The sequence below is a fragment of the Prionailurus viverrinus genome, chromosome B3 (assembly GCF_022837055.1).
Source record: "Prionailurus viverrinus isolate Anna chromosome B3, UM_Priviv_1.0, whole genome shotgun sequence".
NCBI classification, from domain to species: Eukaryota; Metazoa; Chordata; class Mammalia; order Carnivora; family Felidae; genus Prionailurus; species Prionailurus viverrinus.
This window is the reverse complement of record NC_062566.1, coordinates 67793231-67812511: the sequence shown is the minus strand read 5'-3', so window position 1 is coordinate 67812511 and position 19281 is coordinate 67793231. Positions and strand designations below refer to the sequence as shown.

The 19281-nt window shown below is 41.7% G+C and overlaps 2 protein-coding genes across 3 annotated transcripts in view; one reads left to right on the top strand and one right to left on the bottom strand.

Moving 5' to 3' along the window:
- The first annotated feature begins 314 nt into the window (after positions 1 to 314).
- METTL3 (methyltransferase 3, N6-adenosine-methyltransferase complex catalytic subunit) lies at positions 315 to 15068 on the top strand. Its single transcript, XM_047861482.1, has 11 exons — positions 315 to 535; positions 9158 to 9375; positions 9470 to 9874; positions 11006 to 11181; positions 12170 to 12386; positions 12612 to 12799; positions 13171 to 13209; positions 13392 to 13500; positions 13624 to 13689; positions 13829 to 13941; positions 14824 to 15068. Exons 1-11 carry the CDS (start codon positions 436 to 438, stop codon positions 14933 to 14935), a joined length of 1743 nt encoding a protein of 580 aa, XP_047717438.1. The 5' UTR covers positions 315 to 435; the 3' UTR covers positions 14936 to 15068.
- A 307-nt stretch (positions 15069 to 15375) lies between these two features.
- TOX4 (TOX high mobility group box family member 4) overlaps positions 15376 to 19281 on the bottom strand; it is a 13791-nt gene continuing 9885 nt past the window's right edge. For both annotated transcript variants that reach the window (XM_047861480.1, XM_047861481.1), the window contains 3 exons: positions 18177 to 18920; positions 17031 to 17194; positions 15376 to 16287 (listed from right to left, as the gene is read on the bottom strand). In XM_047861480.1, the coding sequence (XP_047717436.1) occupies positions 16227 to 16287; positions 17031 to 17194; positions 18177 to 18920 (969 nt within the window). In that variant the 3' untranslated portion in view covers positions 15376 to 16226. The remainder of the gene's footprint in view (positions 16288 to 17030; positions 17195 to 18176; positions 18921 to 19281) is intronic.

Here is a 19281-nt window from a genome sequence, read left to right as displayed (position 1 = left end):
TCAAAAAGATAAAAATAAAAATCTGTACTACTCTTGCTGTTCTATTTGCGCTTTTTTACATTATCGCCGTCTTAACTGGAAGGGTAAACGCACTGGATTCATCCCTTTACATTCAACATGGCCGCATGCGCATCTATAAGCAACATGGCCGTTCTGCCAGACACTAATATGGCAGCCACAGCCTCAAGGCACCCGGAAGAACGAGAGAGCTCCGATAGAAAATATTTCCGCCATCCTGCCAACACCTAAGGTGGCTCTTCTTTCAGCTTCAAAACGAGCGGGAAACGGGCAATAACTTCCCGTCCAGCGTATTCCCCAGATCTCTTTCCGGTTAGCCTGGGGGTGTCCGCGTGAGAACAGATTTCCTGCTGCCGGGGCTGGGAGGTGCTAGTCCGCCGCGCCTGATTCGAGACGTGTCTGGGCTGAGAAACTAGAATGTCGGACACGTGGAGCTCTATCCAAGCCCACAAAAAGCAGCTGGACTCGCTGCGAGAGAGGCTGCAGCGGAGGCGGAAGCAGGACTCGGGGCATTTGGGTGAGGCGCGGGGCTCTCCGGGCGGATACTTAGCCGGGGAGGGTGGGAGGGAACCCTGGCGAAAAAGAGCTCCCGAGTCGGTGCCCTTCCCCAGGAGTCCATTTATTTAATGCCTGGTACATCAGTACTCTCCTCCCCCTGAGCAGCACAGACGCTTCGTCCTCCTGGACATGGTCGCGGTTCCGTTCGCGGGCCTTGTTTCTTCCAGTTCACTTTCTTGGGACGGAATCCTGGTCCCCACCCCCGTCCGCTTGGCCGACTCCTCTGAAGTCTGCGAGAACATTGGCTTTGCTAGGCCTCTCAGCCCCCTATCCCATGAAGCAGTAAGTCCCCCTTTTTTGTTGCTCCTATGGCGCTTTGTTCTTCCCTGCGTTACAGCGACTGCTTTGTCGTGGTCATTTCTTTGCCACGGTGGGCTCCGTGAGAGCAAGGTCCGAACCTTTGTACCCACAGTGCTTACCTCAGTGACCCTCACAGAGTTGCTAAATGAGTAGAGGAACTGGTATCGTCTTAGCCATTTACATCCCAAGCAGATATCTGGAAGCATTTATTTTCGGGTTTTACACTTTTTCTCTCTTCCTGTTGCCCGCTGTGTCACAGTCCTAAAACTTGAAGGAACCTCCGATGATTGTCCGGTTTTATCTACCCCCACCCCAGCACAAGCCCTGGCTTATTTAAGGCAAATCAGTTAACGAGATCTACAAGGATAGTCCATGTCACCCTTGTGGTACTTTGTTCCAGTGTTTATTTGTATACTGGAGTCGATCTCTAAATCTTGTCTTGGTACATATTAGGTCCCTGTACTCATGTTCTGGCCCTTGGAACTAGAAGATGTCCTGTCAGGACACTCACACCATAATAAACAAACATCTGTGGAGTATTTACAGTGTGCATAAGTCTAGTTAGACAAATATAAGTAACACATTGTTCCTGCCCTCAAGGGGTTTAAAATGTAGTTGGGGTTAAAGGATCGATTCGTCTAAAAAGTCAGAACTTAAATGTGATATATGTAAAATGCTGAATGAATGAGTCCACAATAAGTACAGGGAAGGGAAGAATAAGGAGTCGGGTTTAGTCAGTAAAGACATGAAAGGAATTAGCACTTGAGATTTGATTTTGATGGTTATATAAGACTTAGATAATTAAAGAGAAATTAAGAGGGCCGGGCAAGTAGAGGAAGAAGTACAAGTCATATGATCAGGGATTAATTAGTAGTCAATTTTATTATTTATTTATTTATAAATGTTTATTTCTTTATTTATGAGAGAGACAGTGGGAATGAGCAGGGGAGGGGCAGAGGCAGAAAGGGAGAGAGAGATTCTGCACTGACATCATGGAGCCCCATGCAAGGCTCAAACTCACTAACTGAGATCATGACCTGAACTGAAACCAAGAGTCAGTAGCTTAACTGACTGAGCCACCCAGGCGCCCCTAATCGTCAATTTTAAATTCAACTTCACTTTTCCATGGTAATAACCATACTTTGGTATTAACCAAACTTTGTGCCATATGCAAACTTAACTACTAGAATGTCGATATTTCATACAGGTTCTTGCTAAACATGTTTAATAATTTTGACAAGAGTGTATTCTCTCTTGAACGTAAGTATTCTTTTTTTGGATGTAAATATCTCATACAGCCACTTAATAATATATGATTAAGATTCCTAGTACATCTGCCTGATAATATGGTTAAGATAAAATATTTTAAAGTTTGTGCTTTCACTGTTCCTTCTTTGAATTATTTTGGTTATTCCAAAGAATTGATTTGAGCATTAAGATTCTTAGGAAAACATCATGAGACACACTCTATTTGTTTACTAATCAATTTTTCATGTAAGATATAACCAAAGTCTTGCTAAAAATTCAGATCATTCTGTTCTTTTCTCACAGGAAATAAAAATTTTCTTAACTACCTCTTGATTTTTATAGCATTACTGAAATCTGGTACCTAATTGTTTACTACTAAGCTCAATGAGAAAGGCAAGGATAACCATGACCTGAAATGTATCCATATCATTAACAAATACAAAATACCATGGACAAAGAATTACTGGGAGACCTTCCTGAGTTTGGCAGTTTTTTATGTTTATTTTTTTGAGAGCGAGCAGGAGATAGAGATGGGCAGAGAAAGAGGGAGAGAGAATCCCCAGCAGACTCTGTGCTGTCCCCACCAAGCCTGATTCTGGGCTCAGTCCCATGACTGAGATCATGACTTGAGCTGAAGTCGAGTCAAATGCTTAACCGACTGAGCTACTCAGGTGTCCTAGTTTGGCATTTTTATTTTTATTTTAAATTTTTAAAAATGCTTATTTATTTTTGAGAGAGAGAGAGAGAGAGACAGGGTGCAAGCGGGGCGGGGGTGGAATGAAAGGGAGACACAGAATCTGAAGTAGGCTCCAGGCTTTGAGCTGTCAGCACAGAGCCCAATGTGGGGCTCCAACTCAGGAACCATGAGATCATGACATCATTGGAAGTTGATGCTTAACTAACTGAGCCACCCAGATGCCTCTAGTTTGGCATTTTTTAAGTACTTTTTTTTTTTCCAATTGTGGCATAAAACTTAAAATTTACCATCTTAACTGTTTTTAAGTGTACAGCTCAGTGGCTTGACATATATTCACATTATGGTGCAACCAATCTCCAGAACTTTTTCATCTTGCAAAACTGAAATTCTGTACCCATTAAACAATAACTTTCTATTTCTCCTTCTGCCCAGTCCCTGGCAACCATTATTCTTTTTGTTTCTGTGAGTTTGACTGCTCTAGACACCTCATGTAAACAGAATCATGAAATATGTGTCTTTCTGTGACTGGCTTATTTCACTTAGCATAATATCCATAAGGTTCATCCTATTGTAGCATGTGTCATAATTTCTTTTTAAAGCCAAAGAAAAGTCCATTGTGTGTCTGTACAGTGTTTATTCATTTATCTGGTGGTGGATACTTGGGTTGCTTCTAACTTTTGGCTATTGTGAATAATGCTGTTGTGAGTATTGGTGTACAAATATCCCTTCAAGATCCAGCTTCAGATTTTTTGGGTATGTATCCAGAAGTGGAGTTGCTGGATCATATGGTAATTCTATTTTCAGTTTTTTGAGGAACCACCGCATTGTTTTCCGTAGAAATAATGTACAGCTTTTGGAAATGAAGATTATTACCGTGAATACATTTTTATCATATTTTAATTGAAACAAAATGGACTTGGCCAGGCTTAGAACATGGTAAATATATGAACTGCTCAATATATTTCATCAGTGGGATTGAAGATGTGCATATAGATGTTAACATAGTTTAGCAAATTAGTAGACTGGCTATGTATAATTAATGACAGTATAATTTACATACAATGTTATATTACTAGACTGGCCATATTTTTAGGTCTTTGAGCTAATAGTATTTTGTTTATCGTCAGTGGAGCTTTTAACCCAAGAGTAAGCTCAAGTATTATGTATTACTTTGTTGAACACAGCACGTAGAAATTTTCATTGGATTGGAGGCAGAGTATTAACATACTTGCCAGCATAGTGGAAGCACTCAGTAAATGTACTGAAATAATAACTGAACAAATACTTTCTGAAGGAGTTGTAATCCAGGGGTTCTTAGTCATTTTCTGCCAGTAAACCATTTTAAGAATGACAAAACATTGGAGTCTTTTCCCCAAATGAGTATATACATGCAAGAATTTGCATGTGACTTCAGGAAATTCAATATTAAACATGAGCCTCTCCTCCCAATAACCTTAAAAGGTATTTTCAGCTCTAATGTCTTGAATGCCATGAAGCTCTAATGTCTTAACTGCCAGAAGGTGTTACTAACACAAGGATTCATAATCAGAATCATGTCACCAGCTTACTTTTTAGAGGAGCAAGTATTAGGGGCGCCTGGGTTGGTCAGTTGGTTAAGGGTCTGACTTCGGCTCAGGTCATGATCTTACAGTTGGTGGGTTTGAGCCCTACTCACATGCTGTGAGTGCGCAGAGCGTGATTCAGGGCTCCATCTCACAAGCTGTGAGATCATCACCTGAGCTGAAATCAAGAGTTGGATGCTTAACCAACTGAGCCACCCAGGCTCCTCTTTAAACATTTTTTTAAAATGTTTATTTATTTTGAGAGAGAGAGAGAGAGAGAGAGAGAGAGACCATGAGCAGGGGAGAGGCAGAGTGATGGAAAGAGAGAATCTCAAGCAGGCTCCACGCCCAGCACAGAGCCTGACTAGGGGCTTGATGTGAGATCAAGACCTGAGTTGAAATCAACAAGAGTTGCGGGGCGCCTGGGTGGCTCAGTCGGTTGGGCGTCCGACTTCGGCTTAGGTCACGATCTCACGGTTCGTGGGTTCGAGCCCCGCATCGGGCTCTGTGCTGACAGCTCGGAGCCTGGAGCCTGCTTCGGATTCTGTGTCTCCCTCTCTCTCTGACCCTCCCCCGTTCATGCTCGGTCTCTCTCTGTCTCAAAAATAAGTAAACATTAAAAAAAAAAATAAAAAATAAAAAAAAAAAGAAATCAACAAGAGTTGGACCCTCAACCAACGGAGCCACCCAGGAGCCCCTATTTTTTAATATCTTTCTTAAGGTGGTTTAAAAAAAAGGTGTAATAGGGATTATCTATAAGGAGCTTAGGCTTTTTAAATATTTCATTTATTATTTTGTTACATCTTTTTTTTTTATGTTTATTTATTTGTTTTAATATTTATTTTTGAGGGGCACCTGGTGGCTCAGTTGGTTGAGCATCCGACTTTGGCTCAGGTCATGATCTCGCAATCTGTGAGTTCGAGCCCCGCATCTGGCTCTGTGCTGACAGCTCGGAGCCTGGAGCCTGCTTCAGATTCTGTGTCTTTCTCTCTTCCCCTTCCCCCACTCATGCTCTGTCTCTGAATCTGTCTGTCTCTCTCTGTTAAAAATAAACATTAAAAAAAATTTAATATTTATTTTTGAGAGAGAGAGAGACAAAGTGTGAGCAGGGGAGGGGCAGAGAGAGAGGGAGACACAGAATCTGAAGTAGGCTTCAGGCTCTGAGCTGTCAGCACAAAGCCTGATGCAGGGCTTGAACCCATGGACCACGAGATTATGACCTGAGCTGAAGTTGGACACTTAACCACCACCCAGATGCCCTGTTAGGGCTTTTTTAAAAAAACAAATCTCTTACTAATGAAGCAGCATATGTAAGGTACCTGGCACAAAGTTTGAATATGAATTAAGGGGGAGAGGTAAGGGATAATTTATGGCTTACCTAAAATATTCAACATTGCAGAGTTACATAACAAAGGACCTATATACTGAGTATTGTTTGAAAACTTAACTACATCTGGAGACTCACTGTCCTCTCCTTTCCTTTCTGAATCTCCTGGACACTCTATCTGCTCTCTCTCTGTGTCTTCAATAAACTCTGTTCTCACTTTCAGAAAAACCAAAAAAAAAAAAAAACAAAAAACTTACTATATCTTCCTTTAGCCCCATGTTCTATAATCAGAGTTTTTGGTTTAGTAACTTATATGATTTGCTCCCTTTGGCATACTCTGTGAGTTAAAAATGTATAATGGGTTATATTTGTATACAGTGTATAAAACAAAAATATGATGAGTTATATCATTATATAATATATAAAACAATTTGTGGATGTAATGCCTGAAATCCTAATTTTAAAATACCTTGTGTGTCCTCTGCCTTAATATTTATCATTGATTGTGCTTAGTTAGGTTGCTTAATGAAAGAAATTTTTGGTTACTTCAAAAACTTTTAAAGCTTAACTGATTTTTTTGAAAAAAGTCTCAGTCTGTTAAGCATCTGACTTCAGTTCAGGCCATGATCTCACAGTTTGGGTCCTGTGTTTTGTTCATGAATTAGAGCCCCATGTCGGGATCTCTGCTGTCCGTTGAGGAGCCTGCTTCAGGTTCTCTGTCCCCCTCTCTTTGCCCCTTCCCTGCTCATGCTCTCTCTTTCTTTGTCAAAAATAAACATTAAAAAAGAAAAAGCTCAGCGTATTATCCTAGTGTAAATTGTAATTGGGGTATTTTATTTCAAATTTACTGGATTCCTTGAATCGCTGAATCCCAAGGACTTCACTAGTTTAATCCTGTTCAGTGCAGAAATTTTGCCCTTAGGCTTCCAAGTAAGCTAATAATAGTCGCTTTTATTTCTTCTTTCTTTCATTTATTTTTTTTGACTGTTTGTTTTTGTTTTTGAGAGAGGGGCTCCAATTCACAAACTATGAGATCATGACCTGAGCTGAAGTCAGACACTCAATTGACAGCCACCGAGGCGCCCCTTTCTTTCTGAAGTATTTTTAGCTTAAGTTCCTTGCTCTTGAATTCTTTCTCATCTAGACCTTCATAGTGCTTCAATGGTCCTTCCATGTATACATATCTCTTTGCCAAACAAAACAAAGGACTTGTATCAGTTTATCTGGCAAAAGTTCTACTCTCCAAGATTCAGCAGAACATAAAGGAATCATAAGCAAAGTAAGGAAAGTTCTGTGAGTTATTTAACATTTCCGGGTAGTATGGAATTGTGAAGTCTGTTTTCTAAATAGATTATAACTTATTTTTACATAAAATGTATCCTAGCAAGATGTTTGGTATAGTTCAGCTCCATTTACCTTGGAATTAAAAAAAAAAAAAAAATGGGGCGCCTGGGTGGCTCAGTCGGTTAAGCATCTGACTTCGGCTCAGGTCACGATCTCACAGTCCGTGAGTTCAAGCCCCGCGTCGGGCTCTGGGCTGATGGCTCAGAGCCTGGAGCCTGCTTCCGATTCTGTGTCTCCTTCTCTCTCTGCCCCTCCCCCATTCATGCTCTGTCTCTCTCTGTCTCAAAAATAAATAAAAACGTTAAAAAAAAAATTAAAAAAAAAAAATTTTTTTTTAATGTTTATTTATTTTTGAGAGAGAGACAGAGCACATGTGGGGGAGGGGCAGAGAGAGACGGAAACAAAATCTGAAGCAGGCTCCAGGCTCCGTGCTATCAACACAGAGCCTAAAGTGGGGTTTGAACCCACAAACTGTGAGATCATGGCCTGAGCCAAAGTCGCTTAACCGACTGTGCCACCCAGGCATCCCCCACCCTTGGAATTTCTGAGTCAAATTTTACTAAAAATTCCATTAGAGTAAAAATGTTTATGTAACTTAAATATTTCTAAATGTAAAATAATGACCCACTTTTATATTTAATTTAACAGTTCTGATACAGGTCCTGAGTTTGGTATTTCAAATGTATTTTTTTTTTTTTCCTAAATATTTTATTTTTAAATAATCTCTTCAGGGCGCCTGGGTGATCCAGTGGGTTGAGGTCCTGACGCTTGATTTCAGCCCAGATCATGATCTCATGGTTCATGGGTTGAAACCCTGCGTTGGGCTTTGTGCTGACAGTGTGGAGCCTGCTTGGGATCCTCCCTCTTCCTCTGGCTGTGCCCCTCTCCCACTTGCATGTGCACGTGCGCGCACTCTCTCTCAACAATAAATTAATAAGGGGCGCCTGGGTGGCGCAGTCGGTTAAGCGTCCGACTTCAGCCAGGTCACGATCTCGCGGTCCGTGAGTTCGAGCCCCGCGTCGGGCTCTGGGCTGATGGCTCAGAGCCTGGAGCCTGTTTCCGATTCTGTGTCTCCCTCTCTCTCTGCCCCTCCCCCGTTCATGCTCTGTCTCTCTCTGTCCCAAAAATAAAAAATAAACGTTGAAAAAAAAAAAATTAAAAAAAAAAATAAATTAATAAACTTAAAAAGAAAGTAATTTCTGCACCTAGCGTGGGGCTTGAACTCACAACTCCCAGATCAAGAATTGCATGCTCTACTGGCTGAGCCAACCAGATGCTCCCATCTGTATTTTAACTAAATGATCATAGATTTTAAGCTTTCCTAAAGGTAATATTTTGTCCTGATTTGAGTTCTTAAGTCCTACTAAGGTTATGATGGCTACCCAGCTTGTGAAGTAGTAAGGTAAGTGATAGAAACACAGTCAGGAAGTATCATTTGGTGACCAGGGTGTCACAAAATTTTATAAGATTTTTGTATTTGAGTGTTATAGGTCGCATTCTAGGGGCGCCCGGCTGTCTTAGTCAGTAGAGCATGCAATTCTTGATCTCAAGGCTGTAGGTTTGAGCCCCATATTGTGTGTAGAAGTTAATTAATAAAATCTTTAAAAAAGTCACTTTCTTATCCTCAACACTGTCATTTTGTATACCCTCTGATGTCCAGTGGCCTTGATTCATTAAAATTCAAACTCCATTCCTCAAAAGATTGGATCACAGTTTTTAGGTTGTTGAAAATATTCCTGGCTTTTAAATTTGGGTTGATTATATCAGTTGTCATTTAGAGTGACTAAAGGGAGGTGGTATGGACATAGAAATCTACCATGCTGCTAATTTTTTTTGAAACACAGCAGGGACAGGAATTAGGAAAACACCTCTCACTCAGTAGAGGAAAGGTAAGAGATTCCCAGAAAATTCAGGATTATCTTGACAAAGCAGTGAACACTTGAGTATGATTGAGGAAAGATTATCTAGTGCTAAATTTGGAGGATTTTCTACATGAAATGAAAGAACTGTGTGCTGTGACTATTGGAGCATTGGACTCCTGAGGAATGTATAGGCCTACCGTGGTTGCCCTTTTTCATGTTCTTCACTTTTCTTCATTCCCAGATCTACGAAATCCAGAGGCAGCACTGTCTCCCACCTTCCGCAGTGACAGTCCAGTGCCTGCTGCACCCACTTCTGGTGGCCCTAAGCCCAGCACAGCTTCAGCAGTTCCTGAACTAGCTACAGACCCTGAATTAGAGAAGAAATTGCTGCACCACCTCTCTGATCTGGCCTTAACATTGCCCACTGATGCTGTGTCCATCCGTCTTGCCATCTCCACGGTAATGACCTGATAAGACAGGGTTGGGATGTACCACTTCTTTTCTTCAGTTCATGGTCAGTGTTTTATTGCCTTCCTTTCCTCTCCTTCCCTAGCCAGATGCCCCTGCCACTCAAGATGGGGTGGAAAGCCTGCTACAGAAGTTTGCAGCTCAGGAGTTGATTGAGGTAAAACGAGGTCTCTTACAAGATGATGCACATCCCACTCTTGTGACCTATGCTGATCATTCCAAGCTCTCTGCCATGATGGGCGCTGTGGCAGAAAAGAAGGGCCCTGGGGAAATAGCAGGAACTATCACAGGGCAGAAGCGGCGTGCAGAGCAGGACTCAACCACGGTAGCTGCTTTTGCCAGCTCTTTGGCCTCTGGTCTGGCCTCTTCAGCATCAGAAGCAACCAAGGAGCCAGCCAAGAAATCAAGGAAACATGCTGCCTCAGATGTTGATCTGGAGATAGAGAGCCTTCTGAACCAACAGTCTACTAAGGAACAGCAGAGCAAGAAGGTAGGGGTAGATGGAAATGCTTTCACACATACATGTTTTTGTTTTTTAAGATTTTATTTTTAAGTAATCTTTACACCCATTATGGGGCTTGAACTTAAAACTGCAAGATCAAGAGTTGTATGCTCTACCGACTGAGCCAGTGAGACACCCCTCACACATACACTTTGAATTATAGTTTTCATTGGGAGGGTTTTACCCCTAGGGCAAGCAAGGTGCAGTTCTTAGAGTTGAGGGTTTAGAATAGTGGTTCTCAACTGGGGATAATTTTGCCTCCCACCTTGCTCCCCCCAGAGAACATTTGACAATGTCTGGAGACATTTTGGTTGTCACAACACAGAGGAGTGCTACAGGCATTCTAGTGGGTAGAGACAAACAATGTTGCTAAGCATCCTACAATCATAGTAGGATAATCCCCACACAACAAAGAATTACTTAGCCCCAAATGTCAGTAATGCCAGTGTTGAGAAACTGATTTAGAGGATGTTTGTCATTGGATCTGTTTGGAAGAATCATCAGATCAAGAGAAGAGGAATCCAAATTTAGAAATAGAGGGAGATGAATGGAGATGAATACTGGAAGGTAGTTACATGGACTATTAATAAATATGGAAACAGATGATTAAAGAGTGTGACCACAGTTACTGTGGTTCTGATATAAATATCAGACCCAAATGAGTTCTTATCCATTTACTACTTCTAGCTGTGTGAATCTGAACAAGTTAACTTCTCTTGAGCCTTAGTCTTCATCTATAACGTAAGGATAACCAGAGTACCTCCCTTCTAGAATTGTTGCAAAGAGTGAGCTAAACAGTAAAGTGCTTAGCACTGTGTGTTGATTATATAAATATAAGTGGTTTTGGTGGGAAGGATTGCTTTCCTGGAAAAGGGAAGTTAGCTTAATGCTTAGCAGTAGGAACCAGGCTTCTTATATTTTAATTTCATCCCAAATGTGGATTTGTGAGAAAGAACTGAACCCATGACAAATCTCTTCTCCTAGGATTCTAGTTTTCCCATTTTAGGTTAGCTCATTCACCCCTTACAACAGGACATTTGTCAGGTAGAATTTGGAAAGGTGGTTTAGGGATCATTTTATCTGCAAACCCTTTTAAGTCCAAGGCTTCTTCTGTCACAGGTCAGTCAGGAGATCCTCGAGTTATTAAATACAACAACAGCGAAGGAACAATCCATTGTTGAAAAGTTTCGCTCACGAGGTCGGGCCCAAGTACAAGAGTTTTGTGACTATGGAACAAAGGAGGAGTGCATGAAAGCCAGTGATGCTGATCGGCCCTGTCGCAAGCTGCACTTCAGGTCTCTTGGGAGGGGGAGAGGTGGGGTGGGTCTCCTGGAAGCAGTCATCCATTTTCAGGACGTTCCTTCCTGTTACTGGGATTCTGTCTTTAATCCTATTATTCAATGTTTGTTTTTTTTTTTAATGTTTGTTTATATTAAGAGACAGTGGGGGAGGGGGACAGAGAGAGAGGGGGGTGGGGAGAGAATCCCAAGCAGGCTCCACACTGTCAGCACAGAGCCGCAATATCACCACCTGAGCTGAAATCAAGAGTCTGACACTTCACCAACTGAGCCATCCAGGTGCTCCTGTTATTAAATGGTTTTAATGATTTGTCTTAGACCCCCCAGATTCTGAAGGTATGCTTTCAGAAGCAGTGTTCTGTGGGAGGGAACACAGACTGCACTCCCAAATAGATGTGAGATTTTTAAAAAATGCCCCTTTCTTGCAATAGGAAGGCAACTCTTGAGCCCCACTGAAAGTTCTCTGGGAGGAGGATGATCTTAGGAGAAATAGGAACCTGGGCTCTTAGGTCAGCATTTTATGCAGCTCTAATCAGCAAGCTCTTCCTTCCTATTGTAAAATAAGAAAGTTGTCTTTGCCCAGAGAGGAATTAAAACTCTTTAGTGTGAATTATGGATTTCCATATCACCTGCCTTTTTTCTCTGAAAACTTAGAGGAAGCTCTAAAAATAAAATTAGGAGAGGGTAATAAAAGACAAGAGTTTGAAACAATTTGGAACTTGACCTATGGGATCTAATTCTGGAACACCATCTTTTTTTTAATGTTTATTTTTGAGAGAGAGAGTATGAGCAGGAGAGGGGCAGAGAGAGGGAGACAGAGGATCTGAAGCGGGCTCTACGCTGACAGCACAGAGCGTGATGCGGGGGCTTGAGCTCATGAACTGTGACATCGTGACCTGAGCTGAAGTCGGACATTTAATCAACAACCGTCCAAGTGCCCCTGGAACACGGTCTTGATTCTCATTCTCCCTTTCTGTTTTCCCAGACGAATCATCAATAAACACACTGATGAATCATTAGGTGACTGCTCTTTCCTTAACACGTGTTTCCACATGGATACCTGCAAATACGTTCACTATGAAATTGATGCTTGCATGGATTCTGAGGCTCCTGGGAGCAAAGACCATACACCTAGCCAGGAGCTTGCTCTTACACAGAGTGTCGGAGGGGACTCGAATGCAGATCGACTCTTCCCTCCTCAGGTACCTGTCTGCTCAGAAAACTATTTTCAACTTAGGAACTTGTATGAGTAGGGCAGCCATCCATGTAGGAAAAGCAGGTATAATCAGCAGTCTATCTTGCTGATTGGGAATGGTGTGGGATATACATATTTATAAGGGAATAGGAAAATCAAATGGAAAAGAGGGACTGGGGCCATGAATCTCAGAGTGAAGGAAGGAAAGATGACCAAATACCACCTCATGCAGTGGATCTGTTGTGATATCCGCTACCTGGACGTCAGTATCTTGGGCAAGTTTGCAGTTGTGATGGCTGACCCACCCTGGGATATTCACATGGAGCTGCCCTATGGGACCCTGACAGATGATGAGATGCGCAGGCTCAACATACCAGTACTTCAGGATGATGGCTTTCTCTTCCTCTGGGTCACAGGCAGGTAATGCAGTTCAAAGATATGTAGGTATGGGCAGATGTAGTACAGAGTGAGTTCTGGGTGGGGATAAAATCCTGGGTTTTCCTAGTCTGGCTATTAAATGTATGACTAAGTTGGCCTTTTTTTCCTGAGACCCTAATTCCTGTTTAACACAAATGATACCTCGAATTCTGTTTAATTTTACATTTGTTCCTTGAAAGGTAAGGCCTTTGAGAGTAGATACTGTTTCATCTTTTCACTCTTCGATCCATCCTGTTGCCCTAATGGTGTCTTGCATGTAAATGTTTACTGAATATCTACTGAAAACACTTAAGATACCTTGAAGGGATAAATATATATGGGCATGGAAGTAGCTGTTTAACCTTTCTTTTTAGGGCCATGGAGTTGGGCAGAGAATGTCTGAACCTCTGGGGGTAAGTAGTGATCATTGTTGTGTTGCTTTCTTTTGAAGGAAATAAAAATGTAATTGCTGTAGTTGAGATGTGTTCCCTTCTCCAAGTATTCCCTGTGAGTCTTTGCCTTTGTAGAGTAGATGGTACTACCCCTAAACTGTGAAAGCCTGATTAAAGCCCTGGTTCTCTTTCGTATATTCCAGTTATGAACGGGTAGATGAAATTATCTGGGTGAAGACAAATCAACTGCAACGCATCATCCGGACAGGCCGTACGGGTCACTGGTTGAACCATGGGAAAGAACACTGCTTGGTGAGCGACAAGGGGGCCCAAGTACAAGAGGTGGAACAAAAAGGGAAATTGGTTGGACTTCTTATTGAAGAAAAGTTCAAATGCTGTGGTATCATAAGGTAATATGTTTTTTGTGGTGAGCAGGTTGGTGTCAAAGGAAATCCCCAAGGCTTCAACCAGGGTCTGGATTGTGATGTGATCGTAGCTGAGGTATGTGCTTCTCCAGGCATCCATACCTTCCATGTTGTTCAAGTCAGGGGTGTTCCAGGTTTTCTCATTTGATCATAAACGAAAAGGGCTAGAATTGGAATCTCTGGTAACCTAAAAGTAACTTGGACCTTGTTCCTAGGTTCGTTCTACCAGTCATAAACCAGATGAAATCTATGGCATGATTGAGAGACTATCCCCTGGCACTCGCAAGATTGAGTTGTTTGGACGACCACACAACGTGCAGCCCAATTGGTAAGGCGACCAGAGACCTGCTAGCCCTCAAGGGCCAAAGTGTTTATGGTCAAGGACACATATTAGAACTTCACCTCATATGCCACTTGTCTAAATATAGACTTCAGAGGATTCATAAGCCACCTGAGCTTGTATTTAAACTGTTTGGTTTTTTTATTAAAAAAAATTTTTTTTAATGTTTATTTTTGAGAGAGAGAGAGAGAGAGACAGAGCATGAGTGGGTGAGGAGGAGAGAAAGAGATACAGAATCTGAAGTAGGCTCCAGGTTCTGAGCTGTCAGCACAGAACCCAGCGTGGGGCTCAAACTCATGAAACAGGAGATCATGACCTGAGTGCAATCGGGCGCTTAACTAAGCGAGCCACCCAGGTGTTCCTGTATTTAAACTGTTTTATGGGGCTTCTGCAACGTTCACTGGAAACCCATCAGGTTTTAGGACTCAAACCACTGCTCTCCAGGGTGCCCACTAAAGATCTTCCTCAATTATTCTACGAGATATATTGAACCTGCCCCCTGGTGGTTAAGAATCCATTTAATCTGTCAACAGTTTTAATATCTTTCATCTTGTTAGTAGAGCCTTGAAAGATATGCTGCTAGTGTTTTACTTATCCGAAGAATACTCACTGGCAGCAACTCTGTGAATTAGCTGTTCTTACTATTAACTCTTAAGTAATACAGATCCAGCCTGTTTTGACACCAGAATCTGTGCCCAATTCCTAACCAGTCATACTACCATATACTATTCTAGTATTAAAGTCTTAAAAGAATTGGCATGAATATTTGATGAAATTATAGGCAGCCTTAATAAAAGGTATGCATCTTTTAACAATATTAAGCCTTTTAATTCCAGGATGTTTTGGTTTGCCCCTTTATCCTTGCTTCAGGATCACCCTTGGAAACCAACTGGATGGGATCCACCTACTAGATCCAGATGTGGTTGCCAGGTTCAAGCAAAGGTATCCAGATGGTATCATCTCTAAACCTAAAAATCTATAGACGCACTTCTTACAGAGCTGAGCATCTACAGCCGTGGCTCTGCAGGCTGTACCTGAAGAGTAATATTTGTACAATAGCTTTTTTCCTTATTTAAATAAAAGTTTGTATTGTAGTTGGGATTTCAAGGTCAAAATCTGGCTCTTCAACTTAACAGTGTGTGATCTTGTGTAACTTACCTCAGTATTATAAGTAAGCTGGGAATACTACCTACCTCACTGGGTTGTTGTAAGGGTTCAAACTAAATCAATGTATGGATAGAAAGCATTAAAATGTTGATTATACTGCATAGGATCAAAGTGATTAGCAGTTAGTACTACGTGAACATCGTAATCAAGAATGGGGTTCTCTGGGACAGCATTTCTCAAGGTAAGATTTGATTTTACTTAAGGTTATCATTACCAGGGCCTTCATGCTCTAAACATTTGTTTATTCTGTTATGACTATGGCTTTGCTCGTCCTTTTTTTTTTTTTTTTAGCTTATTTCCAAGGAAAATGAGACAAGCACATCTTAGATTAGATTTAACTGAAAACCTAGGGTGTACAGATAATTAGCCTATGTATTATCTAAGTGAAAACATCTCTAACTTATCTTTTAAAAGATATTTTATCAAACTAAGTGAACACAACTTTAGACTTTAGTAAAACCTCTTATATTAAGGATATAGAGTTCTGCCTTTCACACTCAAACTGTGAGGAGGATCATGGACTACAGAAATAATATTTGTAAAGAGAAATAAATAAGAAACTCCTACACGATGGTATTTTCCCCACAGCCCAATGTGCCTGTTCTGTTGGGAACTTTTCTCAAAGTAATATATATAATAGGTGTGACAGCAATATTCCTGTTTAAGAGGTAACTTCTAATGCAATTTTGTATCCCTTTTAAAATGGATTCTCCTAGGCTCAAAGCTGAGTGTGCTCCCATCATTTTAATAATTGTTTAGGCAAGTCCTATGACAATTACACCAACAAGTTTCCTCAAGACAATCCTCCCCCCACCCCCCCACCAGCCCTCCCTATGTTCTGCTTGTTCATATACCCTTCACCCTTTGCTGTTATCACTGCTATGTGTGCTTGTACTTGAAAGTAAAAAGCAATTCCAGATTACAGCAAACTCAATGGCCTTGCTCCATAGTATGGCCCCAGCTGAAGAGACAGGAAAGGGGAGAAGCACGAATGACATCATGGGTTGAGATCAGGCACTACCAGAAGCCCAGCTTGTGTTTTAAAAAGAGGCTCTTAGACATGTTCCCAGCAGGTAAGTCTTCACTGGCTTGGAGAACAGGGAGGACTATTTGACAAATACCACTGTGTTTGAATTTCTAGAGGCTACCCAGGCCAAGAAGACATCCCTAAGAGAGAAAAAGAGACACATAAACTCAGATATAGATATAGATATATATATATATATATATATATGTATATTTAAAGATACAGTCATTTTGAACTCTGTCATAAATAACTTCCTGGATAATTTCCTATAGCATTAAGAAGAGATGGTATCACCCAATAGAAATATAAGGGCGGTGGGCCTAAAAGATAGGTTCAGGCAATCCTAATTTACTGAGCAGGATTTGACTCAGGAAATACCAATGCTTTGTTTCATGGGTATAGGTAAATCCCAGGAAAACTAGGGAGACGGGCAAAATCTTCAGAACCTCCCCTGCTCCCACTCCTGCCACACTTAGCGCTTTATTGTGGTACTTACCACTTACCATTCCTCCTCAAATTCTAATTCCCTGAGAGGTCGGATTTGATCTAAGGAGATACTAAGCTAATATTCACAGTCACTAACAGCTTATTGTGGCGTCATTTTTAAAAGGGCATATGTAACTAAATGTTAAAGAACATCTGTAACAATGTGATATAAGCAAAAAGCGAAAACTGTTAATTATATCATCTTTGTCTACATGGCAAATGTAAGTAAGCTCCTTAAGGCAGGGGAACTTTTCCAGTAGCCTCTACAATCAGACATCTGTATAGCAGTCTAGTCTACTTAAGATCAGGTGATCCTGATCCCATGCTCGGGGTTACCATGTCTAACACAGTTAACTTAGTCATATCCGAATTCTACAAAGGGGAACTATAAGCTCACCTGCAGTGCTTCACCACACATTCATTGCTGCAGTACTCATTGTCCCAGTCCTTACTCACAACAGGAGGATTCTCACAACCGGACCTCACACAGCGAGGCTGGGGTGAGAGTGTCACAGGAGACCCACTCACCAATTCAACATCCATTTGAGAAGGAGACTCCACCTGTGAAAGGAAGAGAGCACCAAAAATGAATTAGATTACTACTTACCTAACCAGCTAGTCAAATGCATTCTGGAACCCAGTGGAGCAGCAGGTATTACAGTCCTTCACATATGGAGGCAGAATTCTAATAGAGGAGTTCCTGGTCTCCCTTTCTTTATGCAGCTTTAGAACTTTGTCAAGCAGACTGACATGAAGATTCTTGATGGAATGCTGGCCACATGCTAGTACTCTTTAATTTCATCTGTCACTGACTTTGTTCCACACTTGAATAATATTCCTTTGAAAATGTCAAAAGTACAATGTGCATAGTGTCTGGGTTACCTCAACTAAGATTGGGAGGACTAAGAGAAGACAAAATGTGGTGCCATTAGAAAAAGGGAGATTTCATAGTTTCTGCTGATTGGGGGGGGGGAGGGGGAATTTTTCTTTAAAATGATTGCTTCCTTAATTGTGGAGCTAGAGTCTCAAAACAGACTCACATTTTATTTAAAATGACTACTGGTGATGTACAAGTTAAAACTAGGGTAAGTGGCACCTGTCTGTGTCTCTTTGGAAAGACTCCATGATATGAACCAATTTTTTTCTAGCTATATCCCCTGTCCATCCTCCCACTTAAAACATCAAGCTAAGCAGGCGAGAGGCAAGAGATATGGAAGAACTTTTATCTCCAAAGTTTAGGATCCTTGGATAGACACCTGCTAACTCTATGCTTAGGCTGTGTTCCCTCTAGTAGAATGGCAGTATGACTTCAACTTAGTTAAGGAGTGGTCTGGGACAGCAGACCCTCCTAAATATTTCTCACAAGAACACTACAGATTGTCGTGGGTAGGACAAGTCACAGTCGCAGGGAACTGCTACAGGATGTCTGTACTCCTGGTTGCCAGGCATTAAATGCTAGTAGCAACCTCCACCTTTACTGGATCAACCGAAATAATTAAACTTTTATACTGGTCTAGAGAAAGACTTAAAAACAGAGGCTCACCTCGGGAACTACATCCGTGATCATCTCACAGATTGTCTCAGGGGAGGTTTCCTCCACTGTATGGGCCTCAGGGCTGTTGTTCATAGGCCGCTCAGGACTGCTTTCCACAGCTGGTGGGACTAAGGTAGTCTGCATTTTCAAAGTGGGTGGAGGCACAATCTTGATCTGCAGAGGAGGTGGCTGCTGCTGTAAATTGATTCGAACTTTCTGAGGTGGAGGCTGTTGCATGGCCTGAAGTGGGGGAGGCTGTTGCAGAATGGTCACTTGCTGCTGAGTGGGGGGCTGAGGCATCTGTTGCAACGGAGGGGGTTGTAGTCGGGGTGGAGGCAGTTGCATAGAAGCTGCAGCTGCTGCCGCTGCCTGCAACACTGACCGAGTGACAATCTGGGCTTGCTGACTGGGCTGGATAGTGGCTGTACTGGTCTGGCCTAATTGGATCCCCCGGGAGGTCACCACTGTGGCTGGGATAACAGTAACCATCCCTCCTTGAGACATAGTAATAGAAGAGGGCAACATCTGTTTGGTAATAATCAACTTGGTGATATTGGGCTGACCCCCAGCCCCAGAAGATGCCTGATTTGCTACATAGGAGGAAAGAGTGGAGTTAACAACAATGGAAGGGGATAGGGCAGGGGGCTCTGTTGAGGCTGGTGCTGGAGATGCTGGGTCAACAGTAGCCATAGGAGGTGGAGAAGGAGTCTGTGATGGTGGTACTGGATCCAATTCTACTGTTTCCACAGTGGCCTAAAAAAACCCCCCCCAGAAAAGAAAAAAAAAAAAAAGTCATTTGGAGATTTACTTTGTTCCCTAGAACATATTCACTCTAATCATCTCCCACGAAAAGACACATCACAGATTGATAAGAAAGAAAGAAAAAGAAAGAAGAGAAAAAAAAAGAAGAAAGAAAGAAAAAAGAGCAACTGTGGGGAGTAATAGTAAATAAGGGGGAGAAACTCAGAAAGATTTTGGCAAGGTTTATAATGGAAACAACAGAGAACCTGTTCTATACTTTTGAGCTTTTAATACTGCATGGTAGTAACAAGTCACACAGGTTTTTGGTGGTATTTACTTCTTATAACTGCTAATAAATAGCTCCAAAAATCGT